The following is a 17,388-nucleotide window of genomic DNA, read 5'->3' as shown; positions in this document are numbered from 1 at the left end:
GGAGGTTGAGGCAGGAGAATCTCTTGAACCCGAGAGGTGGAGATTGCAGTGAGCAGAGATTACACCACTGTACTCCAGCCTGGGCTACACAGTGAGACTCCCATCTCAAAATAAAAAAATAAAAAAAAAAGAGGGAAAATAATTTATATTTGTTTTTCACTTGCATATGAATTTTAAAAATCTCTGAAAGTATAAAGGTGAAACTTAACAACAGTGGCTATGAGAAGGTGACAGGGATGAGAAGGAGTCTTTTTACTGTGTACCCCTTCTGTGTGCGATTCATTTTCATTATTTATTGGTTCCGTATTTGCAAATTTGCTTACTTGCTAAAATTTATAACCCCCAAATCAGTACTTCGTCATTCGTAGACATGTTCAGAGCAGCAAAAAGTTTGAGTCATCTGACATGTGTCACATTGGTTCACAAATTGAGTCACATTTCCAGGTGAGGTGGAACAGAGCTCTGCCTTCTTCTGATACTATAAACAAGTGTCCTTTTCATGATCTGTTTGGTTCCATGGCTTTTGGTTGGTCGTGGTGCTGCTTAAAATGGCTCCTAGGCCTATTGCTGAAGTGCTTTGTAGTGTTGCTGAGTAGAAGAAAGCTGTGATGTGTCTTATAGAGAAAATAGATTGTTAGGCCGGACGTGGTGGCTCACGCCTATAATCCCAGCACTTTGGGAGGCCGAGGCAGGCAGATCATCTCAGGAGTTCGAGACCAGCCTGGACAACATGGTGAAACCCTGTCTCTACTAAAAATACAAAAAAGTTAGCCGGGCATGGTGGCACGTGCCTATAATCCCAGCTACTCGGGAGGCTGAGGCAGGAGAATTGCTTGAACCTGGGAGGTGGAGGTTTCAGTGAGCCGAGATTGTGCCACTGCACTCCAACCTGGGCAACAGAGCGAGACTCCATCTCAAAAAAAAAAAAAAAAAAAAAAAAAAAAAAAAAAAGATGTTATATAAGCTTTGTTCAAGTGTGCGTTATAGTGCTATTTGTCTTGCGTTTCATATTAATGAATGAACAATATTAAATGCACCCAAAACAAAGTTATGTATTGATTAGTTGATGAAAATGTGACCAGAGGCTCACAGGAACCCAACTCTATTTCCCTTAGGAAAAATGGTTTAGTATTTACTAATTCAGTGTTCCTAGTGACTTTATAGAACGTAACTACTGCAAATAATGAGAATCAACTGCTTTATCTTTGGATCATGTGCTGTATTACTGTTAAAAATGTGAAGACATAATTATGTAGGAGAAATATTACTGTGGAGGATGTTTTTTTGTTTTTGTTTTTTGTTTTTTTTTTTTTGAGACGGAGTCTCACTTTGTCGCCCAGGCTGGAGTGCAGTGGCTCCATCTTGGCTCACTGAAACCTCCACCTCCCGGGTTCAAGCGATTCTCCTGTCTCAGCCTCCTGCATAGCTGGGACTACAGGCACCCTCTGCCATGCCCAGCTAATTTTTGTATTTTTTAGTAGAGACGGGGTTTCACCATGTTGGTCAGGCTCCTGACCTCAGGTGATCAACCCACCTTGGCCTCCCAAAGTGTTGAGATTATAGGCGTGAGCCACCACACCTGGCATGTGGAGGATATTACTAAGGAAACATGTACAGAATTACATGGAATACCTTTCTTTTTAGTATGCACATAGTCACTTGTGATTTTTTTTACAAGTAAAAAGAATTCATACCAAAATAAGTGATTCTCTTTGAGTAATAGCATAATTGGCATGTATTTCCATTTTCCAAGTTGTCTTCGTTGCACATGTATTACTTTTCAATTAGAAACAGAATCTAGTAAATGTATTAAACAGATCAAATAAATGTCATGTGACTTCTGTGTATAGAAGATACCGTTACAGAAGTCATTCAGTAATTTGAAAATTGCTTACAGGAAAGATGTAAAATTTAAGCAAAGGCAGGCGTAGGAACAAGGAAGATTGGCATTAGGTTCTGCCTTGAGAAAGGAAGAATTGAATAATTGTTATTCCTGTCTAAAAAACAGTGGTAGCTATTACATCTACCTTTCGGGTGTGACAGAGGACTAATACATTCTGTCTAGTTCTTTGAAAGTAACGATATTTGCTGTACTTTTATTTTTACTTTATTTTTACCACTCCTTATGGAGCAGGGCTACTCTATAGGCAGTGTGCCCACAGTAGCCTATACTTTTAAAAAATATTATACTTTTTAAAAATATTAATAATAATTAATTAATACTTTAAAAATATTATACTTTTAAAAATATTAATAGGTAATTATGCATATGACATAAACTTAGAACATACTTTTAAAAAACTGATTTTGCCAAATCACCTTTCAGAGATGTGGAGCAAATTTACATTTCCATTATGTGTTTGAGACTGCCTGATTCTTCCACATCCCTGAAAACAGTGTATAATTGAATTTTGTCAGTCTCTCAATATAGTAGATTCTGACCTTTGCCATTTTTGATACATTTAAGCATCTTTTTGTAATGGTTATTGTTTCTCTGTCTCTCTTCTCCATATTCTTAAATTTCAATGCTGGTGTTTTTTCCTGGAATTTTAAACCATAGCCTGTTTATGATGATTAGAGATTCGACATAATGCAGTTCATTGGAGGTTAGTTACTTTTTGGGAGTACTTCTCATGTCTTTTTTTCCCCTTTTTTTAACTATTAAAATGTATCTAGAAAAGTACAAAATCGTAATCTTACAACTTGAAGAATTTTCATAGAGTGATTATACTTATTTGATCAGCACCTAGTTCAAGAAATAGAGTATTAGCAGTAATCTATCTTCCCCTTCATCCCCTTGTTACTAACCACATCCCCAAAGCTGATCACCATCCCAACTACTCCACCATGGAGAAGTTTTGACTGTTTTGGTCTTTTCATAAACGGAATCATGTAGTATGCACTCTTGTGTCTGGCTTCTTTCATTTCACATCTGTGGCATTGAGTATAGCAATGATTTATTCCTTCTCATTACTAGATGACATTCTGTTGTATGAATACTTTACGGTTTCTTTATCCATTCTAGTATTGATGTACACATGGGTTTGCAAAATTATAGAGCTATTGAAAATAATATTGCTGTGAACATTGCTTATACACAGCTGTTGGAGAACTAATGTATATATTTTTCTTGGACATATGTCCTATGATTCAGCAGTTTATTCTATTCTAGATGCACAGGTATTCCTTTTTTTTTTTTTTTCCTCCCAGTTTTCCTTTATAAAAGTAAAGTGACTGGCCGGGCGCAGTGGCTCACACCTGTAATCCCAGCACTTTGGGAGGCTGAGGTGGGCGGATCATGAGGTCAGGAGATCAAGACCATCCTGGCTAACATGGTGAAACCCCATCTCTACTAAATATACAAAAAAAATTAGCCCGGCGTGGTGGCAGGCACCTGTAGTCCCAGCTACTCGGGAGGCTGAGGCAGGAGAATGGCGTGAACCCGGGAGGTGGAGTTTGCAGTGAGCGGAGATCGTGCCACTGCACTCCAGCCTGGGTGACTTGGGAAGGATACCTAACAATACCTAACATCCTTAGTGTGTTGTTACATGTGCCTTACTTTGAGAATTAGTGAATGGGAAGAATTTTCTCAAACCCTTGAACTCTCAACTTTAAGTAATAACTACAGTTTATTGAGTTTGACCTATGTGCTTAGTGCTTTATATACATTATTTTATGTAATCTTCATAAGAAACCATTTATTCCCGTTTTATATCTAAGGAAAGTGAGGCTTAGAGGCATGAATTGTCCAAGGCCACCTGGCCAATAAGTAGCGTAATAGAGATTCAGACCGTTATCTTTCATTTCATAAACTTAAACTACTGTATCATCCTGCTTCTCTAAATTAAGTATAGACATTTTAGGGGTTCCAGGATGAGGGTAAAAAGGGAAAGAATAACATAAACTACTCTCCTGCTCCATTCAGCTGTCCATCATGCCTAAGTTATGTTATTTTCAGCAATCTCTCTTCCTTCTAAAAATCATCTCATCTCACATGCCTCAGATTTTTGAACCCTGTATGAACTTTGTCTAGAAAACAAACTACCACGTTAATACACGTATCACTGTTTCATTTGAAAGCAATGTATTTTTCCCTCTTACAGAAAAAACGCAGTGAAATTCCTTGTTATTGGGAAAATCAGCCAACAGGATGTCAAAAATTAAACTGCGCTTTCCATCATAATAGAGGACGATATGTTGATGGCCTTTTCCTACCTCCGAGCAAAAGTGAGATCAGTTTTTAATTTTAAAAGAATATCAAATGAACACCTATTATGCACACCGCACAACAGTACTTTTCAGACATTGGCTCCTTTCAGTCTTGTGAAATAGCAGAATTATTTCCACTTTATAGATGAGTGAACCGAATCTTATTAAGGTTAAATGATTTATCCATGACCATAGAACCATTATATATCTTGGCATGCCATTTAAGTTGTTATACTTACTTCATTTCTCATATTCTTATCAGACCCATAAACGTTTTCAAAATAAATTTGATTTTCTAGGTCAAAGGTTGGCAAAACTGGTCCTCTGCCTGTTTTGTAAAATAAGTTTTATTGGAATACAGCCTTGCCCATTCATTTACATATTTTCTATTACCAGTTTTGTGCTAGTGCTATAGAATTGAGTAGTTGAGACAGAAACCATATGGCCCACAAAGCCTAAATTATTAACTGGCTCTGTACAGAAAATATTTGCCAACCTTACTCTAGACTATAATCTAAAATAAAACTAAAAAGCTAGTAGTTATTCCCAAAGTCCATTTTAAAGTAATTTAAAAGTGGAATTGGCCATTTAAAAGCCACAGTTGCTACGTGATTAAAATTTGATGGCTACATCTTTTTACCTCAATTTAAGGGAAAAAAGTTGACTTATTCCTTTCTGGTTTGGTTCAAGTAAGTGTCATATGCTTGGTCTTAGAAGCTACTTCTTTGCTGAGCAAAAAGCCTAGAATTGCACTATTAAAATTAAAGGTCTAGAATTTGTGAACAGGTACTGTGCTTCTTCTAGTCTTCTGTGTATTCTGTTTTGAGTGCCCACTTTGTGTCTATGTACAGTGGAGAGTTAGTGGAGAGTTAATTAGCTAAAAGCACATTTTTTCCCTCCCTGGGACTTTAGAACTTAAAGGAGGAAATTTAGTGAAAAGACATTAAATGCTCATAAGATAAATACACTATACTTTTCATAGGTGGTCAGGAATTTTTGGTAAATTGGGGTGGTATCTTCTGTTTTTAATTTATGGCTGATTTTGTGCATTTAGCTGTGTTGCCCACTGTGCCTGAGTCACCAGAAGAGGAAGTGAAGGCTAGCCAACTTTCAGTTCAGCAGAACAAACTGTCTGTCCAGTCCAATCCTTCCCCTCAGCTGCGGAGCGTTATGAAAGTAGAAAGTTCCGAAAATGTTCCTAGCCCCACGCATCCACCAGTTGTAATTAATGCTGCAGATGATGATGAAGATGATGATGGTAAGTTCTGTCTGGCTCCTTCTTTAAGGCAAATAAATAGGGTCACGTAGTGAATTGGGCAGAATCAGGATTAAAGCTATAGGTTTATTTTTAATTGTGAATTTGCCTTAAATGTTGATATATAGATCAGTTTTCTGAGGAAGGTGATGAAACCAAAACACCTACCCTGCAACCAACTCCTGAAGTTCACAATGGATTACGAGTGACTTCCGTCCGGAAACCTGCAGTCAATATAAAGCAAGGTAAGAAGAGGCTAGATTGGTGCCTCTTACAGCACTGTTGAAACTACCTTTGAAATTTAGTTCATAATCGTTGACCTCCCTCTTCTTTTTTCCATGCTACACACATACTTACCTATACTTAGTTTCTGTTGATCATTTATTCAAAAATAAATGCCTGCTATGTACAGATAAAATACAAAGATGGAAAGGCTCTAGTTCCTCATAAAATTTCTATTTGGATTTTCAGGTGAATGTTTGAATTTTGGAATAAAAACTCTTGAGGAAATTAAGTCAAAGAAAATGAAGGAAAAATCTAAGAAGCAAGGTGGTAAGTCATCACGTTTTGGCATGGATGGTTGTATGTTGCTAGGGAAGAATACTAAGGACGCTTCTAGAAGCAACAGCCAAAATGCGCAAATAGATTTTCATTTCCATGGCCTGTTTGAAGTAAAACACAGACTTATTTAAATTGTGGTTACTTTTAATTCACTGCAGCTGTGTTTCAGTCCCGAACTGTTCAGAGCTGGGTGCAATAAAGAATCTGAAAGAACCTGTATATCTTGAAAAATATAGCGCCAAAGAGCATCATATAAGAACTATATTAATTCTGTAAGTTCTTATAGTGGTTAAAAAGAAATTATATTAAGAGAGGAAAGGCTGGGCATGGTGGCTCACGCCTGTAATCCCAGCACTTTGGGAGGCTGAGGAGGGCGAATCATGAGGTTGGGAGATCCAGACCATCCTGGCCAACATGGTGAAACGCCATCTCTACTAAAACAAAAAATTAGCCAGGCATGGTGGCATGTGCCTGTAGTCTCAGCTACTCGGGAAGCTGAGGCATGAGAATCACTTGAACCCAGGAGGCGGAGGTTGCAGTGAGCTGAGATCGCACCATTGTATTCCAGCCTGGCGACAGAGCAAGACTTAAAACAAGAAAAAAAAAGGAGGCCGGGTGCGGTGGCTCACGCTTGTAATCCCAGCACTTTGCGAGGCCGAGGCGGGCGGATCACGAGGTCAGGAGATCGAGACCACAGTGAAACCCCGTCTCTACTAAAAATACAAAAAATTAGCCGGGCGTGGTGGCGGGCACCTGTAGTCCCAGCTACTCGGAGAGGCTGAGGCAGGAGAATGGCATGAACCCAGGAGGCGGAGCTTGCAGTGAGCCGAGATTGAGCCATTGCACTCCAGCCTGAGTGAAAAAGCGAGACTCCGTCTCAAAAAAAAAAAAAAAAGAAAAGGAAAAACTTCATTTTCTAGTAGAAGAGTTCTTCCTCAAGAGCTGCTAGGATTTTCTTCTGTAGCTTACGTAAGCCTGGTTGCTCTGTATTTCCGACCCCCAATTTTTTTTTTTTTTTTTTTTTTTTTGAGACAGAGTTTTGCTTTTGTTACCCAGGCTGGAGTGTGGTGGCACAATGTTTGCTCACCGCAACCTCCACCTCCCGGTTCAAGCTATTCTCCTGCCTCAGCCTCCCGAGTAGCTGGGATTAGAGGCACGCGCCACCACGCCTGGGTAATTTTGTATTTTTAGTAAAGATAGGGTTTCTCCATGTTGATTAGGCTGGTCTCGAACTCCTGACCTCAGGTAATCCACCACGCCCAGCCTCCAGCCTTAAATTTTATAGTATGAAGTGTAGTATATGTAGAGAGAAGTGGTTCTAAGAACCTTGTTTTAAGGCTTGCTTTATAGGAACCTTGGAGCTGTGTTTTCAGATGATTAAATTTAAATAGAATAGGTTGGATTGATATACCTGATGGCTAGTGTACCTCTGAGGTTAATTTTAGAATAATATTAGCCTTATTGGTAAATATTAGCCTTACTGGTAAATAAAAGTAGTTTGGGTGCCTGAGTCACTCAAAATAATTTTGTATTTTGTTTTCACATCATGCCCAAGGCTCCCCTCACCACTACCCCGTTTGACTGTAGGCAAACAGATACAGAAAGGCTGATTGGCTTATAGTCATAATATCAGTCTGTATTGGACTTAACTGGTTACAAAAACAAAGTTTTTGACTTGTGATAGCATTATTATCCATAAATTATTTGCTGTTCTTTGACTTGCCTTATTCAGAGGGTTCTTCAGGAGTTTCCAGTCTTTTACTCCACCCTGAGCCCGTTCCAGGTCCTGAAAAAGAAAATGTCAGGACTGTGGTGAGGACAGTAACTCTCTCCACCAAACAAGGTAAGGTATAGATAGGTCTTAGAGTTGCCAAGCCTCTACTTTTATATAATTGGGAATGCAAAATCCTTGGGTATCTTTTACCTTTGATGAATTTTCAGGAATTTGTTAGTATGCTGATGAGATATAAAGATGAAAAGTTGGTACATTCAACTCTAATATTTAAAAGGTTGAAATTCTTTTTCAAGCAGCCCTCACATATATTTTTCCATTTACTGTTTATATCCACTCAATACATTTATTGGCTTCCCATGTGACTAAAGAACTATTATAAAGTTTTTTGTTTATTTCTTTTTTTGAGACAGAGTTGCACTCCTGTTGCCTAGGCTGGAGTGCAATGGCACGATCTCGGCTCACCGCAACCTCTGTCTTCTGGGTTCAAGCAATTTTCCTGCCTCGGCCTCCCGAGTAGTTGGGATTATAGGCATATGCCACCAAGCTCGGCTGTTTTTTTTGTATTTTTAGTAGAGACAGGATTTCTCCATGTTGATCTGGCTGGTCTCAAACTCCCGACCTCAGGTGATCCACCCACCTCGGCCTCCCAAAGTGCTGGGATTAAAGGAGTGAGCCACCGTGCTTGGCCATTAAATTTTTTTTTTTTTTTTTAGATGGAGTCTTGCTCTGTCGCCCAGGCTAAAGTGCAATGGTGCGATCTCCACTCACTGCAACCTCCGCCTCGCAGGTTCAAGTGATTCTCCTGCCTCAGCCTCCCCAGTAGCAGGGATTATAGGCACACGCCACCACGCCTGGCTAATTTTTGTGTTTTTGGTAGAAACGGGGTTTCACCGTGTTGGCCACACTGGTCTCGAACTGCTGACCTCAAATCATCTGCCCGCCTCAGCCTCCCAAATTGCTGGGATTATAGGTGTTAGTCACCACACTCGGCCTGTAATAAAGTATTTTCACTTAATAATTTTAAGCCTAATAAGGAATTATAGATATAGATACATTAAATGTTTGTGCAATTCAAACAACAAAGAATTAGAAGAAAGAGAGCTCACTTCTTCCTGAGGTGATCAGAGATAGTTATATTGGAGAGTTAACATTGGAGTAGAGTACAGTTTCATTTAACATATCAGAGTGCATAAGCAAAAGGATAGTTTCAGCTTTATAACCAATTGGTTAAGAATACAATCTGTCTTATACTGGACTGCTATTAATAATTAGTACTATGCTAGGCCATGCGCAGTGGCTTACATGTATAATCCCAGCACTTTGGGAGGCCGAGGTGGGTGGATCGCTTGAGGCCAGGAGTTCAAGACCAGCCTGGCCAACATGGTGAAACCCTGTCTCTACTAAAAATACAAAAATTAGGCCGGGTGTGGTGGCTCACGCCTGTCATCCTGGCACTTTGGGAGGCTGAGACGGGCAGACCACAAGGTCAGAAATTCGAGACCAGCCTGACCAACGTGGTGAAACCCTGTCTCTACTAAAAATACAAAATTTAGCCGGGCATGGTGGTGCATGCCTGTAATCCCAGCTACTCAGGCTGAGGCAGGAGAATTGCTTGAACCTGGGAGGTGGAGATTGCAGTGAGCCGAGATCGGGCCACTGCACTCCAGCCTGGGCAACAAAGTGAGACTCTGTCTCAAAAAAAAAAAACAAAGAAACAAACAAAAAAAACCAGGCGTGGTAGTGTGCGCAGTAGTCCCAGCTACTCGGGAGGCTGAGACAGGAGAATTGAACCCAGGAGGTGGAGGTTGCGGTGAGCCAAGATGGCGCCACTGCACTCCAGCCTGAGTGACAGAGCAAGAGTCTATTATTATCATCAAAATAATAATAATAATTAGTACTGTGCTATTGCTTCTGTTTAGGCTGTGTGTTTGGCTGTTTATTATTAATAGGTTTTGGGTTTGTTTTTTTTTTTTTTTTTTTTTTTGATGTAATAGCCTTCCTTAAGACTGAGACCTGATTTTCAAGAGACTTTCTGGGTGGGTTCACACTAATACCAGAACATACTTTGTACCCATTAGTAGTTACTGAATACAGAAAAATTGTCTAAGGATAGAGAAATTCTGCTTTTGCCATTTCAGGAGAAGAACCTTTGGTTAGATTGAGTCTTACTGAGAGACTGGGGAAACGAAAATTTTCAGCAGGTAAGATAAATTTTGTGTATATCTTTTCTTTTCTGCTTGTTTGTGCATTAACATGATAGCTTCTCCAAACTCTCTTTATACAGATCTTTGTTATTGGTGCCCCTGTATTGGCTGAAAGCACTTATAAATTCCTCATGTTTTCATGAGTGCATTATACCTTTTATTGAAGTTATAAAGTTTTTTTTTTTTTTTTTTTTTTTTTTGAGACGGTGTCTCGCGCTGTCACCCAGGCTGGAGTGCAGTGGCACGATCTCGGCTCACTGCAAGCTCCGCCTCCCGGGTTCACGCCATTCTCCTGCCTCAGCCTCTCCGAGTAGCTGGGACTACAGGCGCCCGCCACCACGCCCGGCTAATTTTTTGTATTTTTAGTAGAGACGGGGTTTCACTGTGGTCTCGATCTCCTGACCTTGTGATCCGCCTGCCTCGGCCTCCCAAAGTGCTGGGATTACAAGCGTGAGCCAGCGCGCCCAGCCTTTGAAGTTATAAAGCTTTAAAGTGTTACAATTGAACTAGATTATGACCACGACCAGCTTTTTAGAAGGAACTAGATTTTAAAAATGGTAAAGAACACCTCTATTTCTCTGAACAAATTTAAATGTGAGTTTTTCAGAGGCGGAAAAAATGATTGGTTAATATAATGTGTGTCTCTTAGAATACAGGAATCCCTAAGAAGAAAGAAGAAAGTATGTATATATAAAATTTGAGTCCTTGAGTCTATTGGTGCTTGCTTATTTATTTATTTAGAAACAGAGTCTTGTTTTGTTACCCAGGCTGGAGTGCAGTGGTGCAATCTCAGCTCACTGCAACCTCCACCTCCTGGGCTCAAGTGATCCTCCCACCCCAGCCTCTCAAGTAACTGGGACCATAGGCATACACCACCATACCTGGCTAATTTTTGTATTTTTTGTAGTGATAGGGTTTCACCATGTTGCCCAGGCTGGTCTCCAACTCCTGGGCTCAAGTGATCTGTCAGCCTTGACCTCCCAAAGTACTGCAATTACAGGCATGAGATACCATGCTCAGCTGCTATTTTATTTTTTGGGGGTACTTTACCATATTAGTAAATTGTTGTATAACTACCCCAGCGTGACTGACTCCAAAAAATTATTATTTGAAATGAGAGTCTTGCTCTGTCGCCCACGCTGGCGTGCACTGGCACAATCTCAGCTCACTGCAACCTCCACCTCCTGGGTTCAAGTGATTCTCCTGCCTCAGCCTCTTGAGTAGCTGAGATTAGAGGCACTACCCCCAGCTAATTTTTGTATTTTTAGTAGAGATGGGGCTTCCACCATGTTGGCCAGGCTGGTCTCGAACTCCTGCCCTCAGGTGATCCACCCGCCTCCGCCTCCCAAAGTGCTGGGATTATAGGTGTGAGCCACTGCTCTGGCCTTCAAAAAATTATTTTGAAAATTTTTTCTGACTTCAGAATTTTCTTCATACGTTTTAAATGTCCTAAAAAGGAAAACTTACCTCTATTTTGTGTTTTCTTTGATGCAATTCTCACTACCCTAGCTTCAGAACTGTTCTGAACTTAGTAACATTTCAAAGTTTCAGACAGTGAGAGATGGGAATGTATTGTTTGAATCAGTTATGCACTTTACGCTCTAAGTAATAAAAAATTTTCAGCGATGAGATAATGCCCTTGAATGAAATTAATATTTGCTGTGGCTTTGCTGTATATCAAAGAACATTATGTAAATTCTGTTTTTTTTTGAGACGGAGTCTCGCTCTGTCACCCAGGCTGGAGTGCAGTGGCGCGATCTCGGCTCACTGCAAGCTCCGCCTCCTGGGTTCACGCCATTCTCCTGCCTCAGCCTCTGCGAGTAGCTGGGACTACAGGAGCCCGCCACCACGCCCGGCTAATTTTTTTGTATTTTTAGTAGAGACGGGGTTTCACCGTGGTCTCGATCTCCTGACCTCATGATCCGCCCGCCTCGGCCTCCCAAAGTGCTGGGATTACAAGCGTGAGCCACCGCGCCTGGCACATTATGTAAATTCTCATCGAATCCTCAGCAACCATGAGTAAACCATGCACAATGCTTGGCACTTGATATCAGTAAATATTTTCTGCACTGAGCTCAAACTCAGGAAGGGTTAAATAACTTGCCCAAGGTTATAGTCAGATGAATACATTACACGTTATACAGTCATTTACAAAAAGAGCTTAGGAGAGACAGAAATGAGGCAGTCTTCAGAAATCTCTTCTAGCTGTAAATCAAGAAACAATACCAGTTCTAGATTTTAAGAGCAGTATTTTATTTTTGTTTATTTATTTACAGTAGCACAAATCCACTTTTACTGACTTTTCATTAGTTTAAACCCTTGTGGTGTACAGCATCACTCAGATTCCGTGTCTAATAGCATTAGCAGGAAGATTGCTTTGGAATTTGGCATGAACCACACCACCGTTTCCATGGGCCTGAGTTACCTTTCCCTAGATGACTCTGGTTTTGTTTGGTTTGCCACCAGGAGTCACTGTGTTGTTCTTTGCTTTGTATACATAAGCACATCTCTTGCCCAAATAGAATTCTGTTTCATCTGGGGCATAAACACCTTCAATATTAAGAAAAGCTGTGTGCTCCCTTTTTTTCCGGAGACCCCACTTACAGCCAGCAAAAATGCCCTTGGACCACAGCCTTCCAGACATACTTCCTTTAAGAAGTCCTTTTCCCAGGAGGCCTCCACAGGATTCAAGATGGTGGGGAGAGCTAAGAGCAGTATTTTAATATCTCAGCATGTATTTAGAGTACAAACCAAACCAGGGTTCCAAATTAATAAGACTTTCAGCTTGGATAAAGCTGATCTAGAAATTTTAGGTAGAAAAAATTAATACTAAGCCAGGTATGGTGGTGCATGCCTGTCGTCCCACCTGCGTGGGGGCAGCTGAGGTTAGAGGATCCCTTGAGCCCAGGAGTTTGAGTCCAGTCTGGGTAACACAGCAAGACCCTGTCTCTAAAAGTAATAATTAAAAGTTCTTAAAATATAGGAATGAGCTATTTTAACATCAGCATACATATAAACTTTGTGATTGTTTTATATTTAAATTATAAATGAGGGGAGAGAAACAATCATACTCTGTGTAGGGACTTTTGAAGCTTTGGTACCTTGCAAACAATGTAACTTCAGTCAAGCAATCTAAAAAACCGTTTTTAAAAACTGGTGACTTTTAAACAACTTGTATTGAACAGTGTAATAAAACTGGAAGGCTGGGCGCGGTAGCTTACGCCTGTAATCCCAGCACTTTGAGAGGCCGAGGCAGGTGGATCATGAGGTCAGGAGTTCGAGACCGGCCTGATCAACATGGTGAAACTACTAAAAATACAAACATCTCTACTACAAAAAAGTCTCCACTAAAAATACAAAAATCAGCCAGGCATGGTGGCCTGTGCCTGTAATCCCAGCTACTTGGGAGGCTGAGGTAGGAGAATCACTTGAACCCAGGAGGCGGAGGTGGCAGTGAGCTGAGATCATGCCACTGCACTCCAGCCTGGGCGAAAGAATGAGACTCCGTCTCAAAAAGAAAGCAACTAGAATTAGGAAACTTGATTTAGGTCTTGGCTGTATCACTAACTAGTTGATGACTTGGGTGAGATACAGAATATTTCAGAACCTTAGATTTCTTTTCTAGAATTGGAGAGAGAGGGGTTATGTGGCTCTTAAAGTCTTCATACTAAAAAACTTAAAATTTAATAATTCTTAACCTGTCTTTCTCATCCTGTATGCATTTACTTAATTCAGCAGCTGACCAGTTAAGATTTTTGGGGGGGCCTGGCATAGTGCTGTAATCCTAGCATTTGGAGGCTGAAGTGGGCAGATCACCTGAGCTCAGGAGTTCAAGACCAGCTTGGGCAACATGGCAAACCCTTGTCTCTACTAAAAATACAAAAATTAAGCAGGCATGGCATGTGCCTATAGTCCAGCTACTTGGGAGGCTGAGGTGGGAGGATCGCTTGAGCCTAGGAGGTGGAGGTTTCAGTGAGCTGAGATTGTACCACTGCACTCCAGCCTGGGTGACATAGTGAGATCCTGTCTCAAAAAAAAAAAAAAAAAAAAAGGTTCTTTTTGTACATGAAAATTTTTCACATTTCTAATTCTGAACTTTAATCTCAACCAGGGTTTATGACCTTTCATTTGTAGGTTTGGTCAGTTAATTTATTTGGTAAATGTTTGTGCATTCTAATTTTTTGTTCTTCTCCTTGTCTCTCTCTTTTTTTTTTTCTTGAGAATGGGGTCTTGCTGTATTGCCCAGGCTAGAGTGTAGTATTATGATTATTATGATCATAGCTCACTGTAGCCTTTCTACCTCCTGGGCTCAAGTGATCCTCCTGCTTCAGCCTCCTAAGTAGCTGGGACCACAGGTGTGTGCCACCATGCCTGACTATTTTTTATTTTAATTGTTTTAGAGACAAGGTCTTGCTGTGTTGTCCAGGCTGGTCTCGAACTCCTGGCCTTAAGTGATCCTCCTGCCTTGACCTCCCAAAGTGCTGAGATTACAGGCCTGAGCCACTGCACCTTGCCTTCCTTACCTCTTCTTTCTACCACATTTTTATGTTTCTAACATTGAACTCTAAGGAAGCTGATGAACAAACACGCCATATGTATGCAGAACACTTAATAGAATTATGCTGTGTTGTCTGTTTTTGTTTGTGTTTCTTGACCTTGCTGAAGATTGACTTGAAATCTTAAACTAAGTTCTCCCTCTTTATAGGCGGTGATAGTGATCCTCCATTAAAGCGTAGCCTGGCACAGAGGCTAGGGAAGAAAGTTGAAACTCCAGAAACTAACATTGACAAAACACCAAAGAAAGGTACCTGTGTTCTTACATACTTTGTGTGTGTATATAATTGTGACACTTGTGTCTTGTAATACTAACAGCTAGGGTTTTTCATTCTTTTGTTCAGGTAATAGGTTATCTTGTATTTGTTATATTATTCACTCAACAAACATTTAATCCTTACTCTGCTAGATTCTGGGTAGACACCATTGAAAAAAACACCATCACACTCCTCAGGAGCTTATAGTATAAATGGCAGGTAGGAATACTTATAAATGTGATAAATTTTGTGACAGAGAAAAGTACACAGTGTTATGGTAACATGTAGGAGAGGCACCTGTTATTACCATCTGTTAGGGGAAGGTTCACAGAAGAAGTTATGTTAAAGTTTAGACCTAAGACATGAGTTAGAAATTAGCCAGGTGAAGTTTGAGAGCCAGAGGCTGTGTGTCAGGCAGAGAGAATAACTCCTGCAAAGGCAGAGCTAAGAGTGGTGTGCTCAAGGAACTGCATATGGCTGAAACATAGAAATGGGCTGAAAAGTGTGGTGACTAGATCATAATATAGTTTTTAAGCCGTGTTAGAAAGTTTGGACTTATTCTAAGATAGTAACAACCCATTGAAAGGTTATAAACAGGCCGGGCACGGTAGGTCATGCCTGTAATCCCAGTACTTTGGGAGGCCGAGGTGGGTGGATCACCTGAGGTCAGAAGTTCGAGACCAGCCTGGCCAACATGGCAAAACCCCATATTTACTAAAAATACAAAAAAATTAGCCGGGCGGGGTGGCACGCACCTGTAATCCCAGCTACTTGGGAGGCTGAGGCAGGAGAATTGTGTGAACCTGGAAGGCGGAGGTTACAGTGAGCCAAGATCAATCATCACTGCACTCTAGCCTGGATGACCGAGTGAGACTCCATCTCAAAACAAAAAAAAAAATTATAAACAAGGATCACAGGCTCAAATGTGCATTTTAAAACCATTACCTTGCCTGCAATATGGAGACAGATTAGAAGGGGGCAAGCATGCTGGCCTGGAGATGAGGTGACAGGCTGTTAAAATAATCTAGATAAGACGAGGTAGTGGCATAGATTTGGTATTTTGGAAGTTGATTTGGAGACATGTGGACTAAATCAAGAGATAGCTGGGAGTTAGATTTTTGTTTTGTTTTGTTTGTTTAAAGACAAGGTTTCACTGTGTTGCCTAGGCTGGATTCAAATTTCTGGCCTCAAGCCATCCTTCTTCAGCCTCCCAAGTAGCTGGGAGTACAGGAATGCACTATTGCGCCCCTCAGGGAATTAGAATTCTTTATAGTTGAAGGAAAGCAAAAAGCCAAGGTTAGATTTATGTTTTTTCCGCTTATATGACTTGCAGTGAAACACTGGCGTTAAATTATTAAAGAATAGGTGTTTTTTTCCTTCTCATTGTGTTTGGTTTTAACTTTCTTTGAAATAAGAAACTTCTTTTAATTTTTCCCCTTGCCCAAGGGACTTTGATGAGTAGACGTTCCTGTTTGGAGGTTTTCTTGCATCCTCAGAGCAAGCAAAAGTTACCTTCTTTGCCACATTCCTTTCCTCCTTGTGTATCGATCATATTGAAGATTTTCATAACTAAGGAGCATATTTTAAATTTACTTGGAGGAAAAATTCTTTCAATGACAATAAGGTTTTAGAAGGCTCTACAATAACAAAATTATTTCCTTTAATTCAGTAGTTTTTGCTTTTCAGATATAAAGTACGTTTTTCTTTGTTTCTTTTGGTATTTTTGTTTTTTGAGACAGAGTCTCACTCTGTCGCCCAGACTGGAGTGCAGTAGCACTATCTCAGCTCACCCCAACCTCCGCCTCCAGGGTTCAAACGATTCTCCTGTCTCAGCCTCCAGAGTAGCTGAGATTACAGGCATGTGCCACCATACCCGGCTAATTTTTGTATTTTTAGTAGAGATGGGGTTTCACCATGTTGGCCAGGCTGGTCTCGAACTCCTGACCTCAGGTGATCTGCCCGCCTTGGCCTCCCAAAGTGTTGGGATTATAGGTGTGAGCCACCACGCCTGGCATGTTTTAAGCTTTCCAGAGTACTCTAGGGAATCTATGATTGACATAAATCTGTTCTGTGGAGAAGAACATTTTAACTTTTTTTTTTTTTTTTTTTAAATACAGAATCTCTCTGGCCCAGGCTAGAGTACAGTGGTGCGATCTTGGCTCACTGAAACCTCTGCCTCCCGGGTTCAAGTAATTCTCCTGCCTCAGCCTCCCTAGTAGCTAGAATTACAAGCACACGCCACCATGCCTGGCTAATTTTTGTATTTTTAGTAGAGATGAGGTTTTACTGTGTTGGCCAGGCTGGTCTCAAACCTCAGGTTATCCACCTGCCTCGGCTTCCCAAAGTGCTGGGATTACAGATGTGTGCCAACATGCCCAACAAACCTGTATTTAACTTGTAAAAACTCCCTGTTCAACTTTTGATTTTTTAAAATCTTTTTATTTTTTTATTTTTTTGAGATAGAGTCTCACTCTTGTCACCCAGGTTGGAGTCGGAGTCCAGTGGCACGATCTCAGCTCACTGCAACCTCCACCTCCCAGGTTCAAACGATTCTCCTGCGTCAGCCTCCTGAGTAGCTGGGATTACAGGCACCCACCACCATGCCTGGCTAAT

General features: G+C 40.7%; 1 protein-coding gene and 1 pseudogene across 20 annotated transcripts in view; one reads left to right on the top strand and one right to left on the bottom strand.

Annotated features, from left to right (window-relative positions):
* The window catches only part of ZC3H11A (zinc finger CCCH-type containing 11A), a 58,916-nt gene that overhangs the window by 28,857 nt on the left and 12,671 nt on the right, over nucleotides 1-17,388 (top strand). For all 20 annotated transcript variants that reach the window (XM_030813204.1, XM_003273144.3, XM_030813197.1 and 17 more), the window contains 7 exons: nucleotides 4,104-4,227; nucleotides 5,264-5,467; nucleotides 5,593-5,709; nucleotides 5,936-6,016; nucleotides 7,758-7,868; nucleotides 9,899-9,961; nucleotides 14,670-14,768. In XM_030813204.1, the coding sequence (XP_030669064.1) occupies nucleotides 4,104-4,227; nucleotides 5,264-5,467; nucleotides 5,593-5,709; nucleotides 5,936-6,016; nucleotides 7,758-7,868; nucleotides 9,899-9,961; nucleotides 14,670-14,768 (799 nt within the window). The remainder of the gene's footprint in view (nucleotides 1-4,103; nucleotides 4,228-5,263; nucleotides 5,468-5,592; nucleotides 5,710-5,935; nucleotides 6,017-7,757; nucleotides 7,869-9,898; nucleotides 9,962-14,669; nucleotides 14,769-17,388) is intronic.
* On the bottom strand, nucleotides 12,276-12,833 carry LOC100590332 (annotated as a pseudogene).

The sequence above is a fragment of the Nomascus leucogenys genome, chromosome 5 (genome assembly GCF_006542625.1).
Source record: "Nomascus leucogenys isolate Asia chromosome 5, Asia_NLE_v1, whole genome shotgun sequence".
In the NCBI taxonomy this organism is placed as follows: Eukaryota; Metazoa; Chordata; class Mammalia; order Primates; family Hylobatidae; genus Nomascus; species Nomascus leucogenys.
This window is presented reverse-complemented; position numbering and strand designations above follow the sequence as displayed.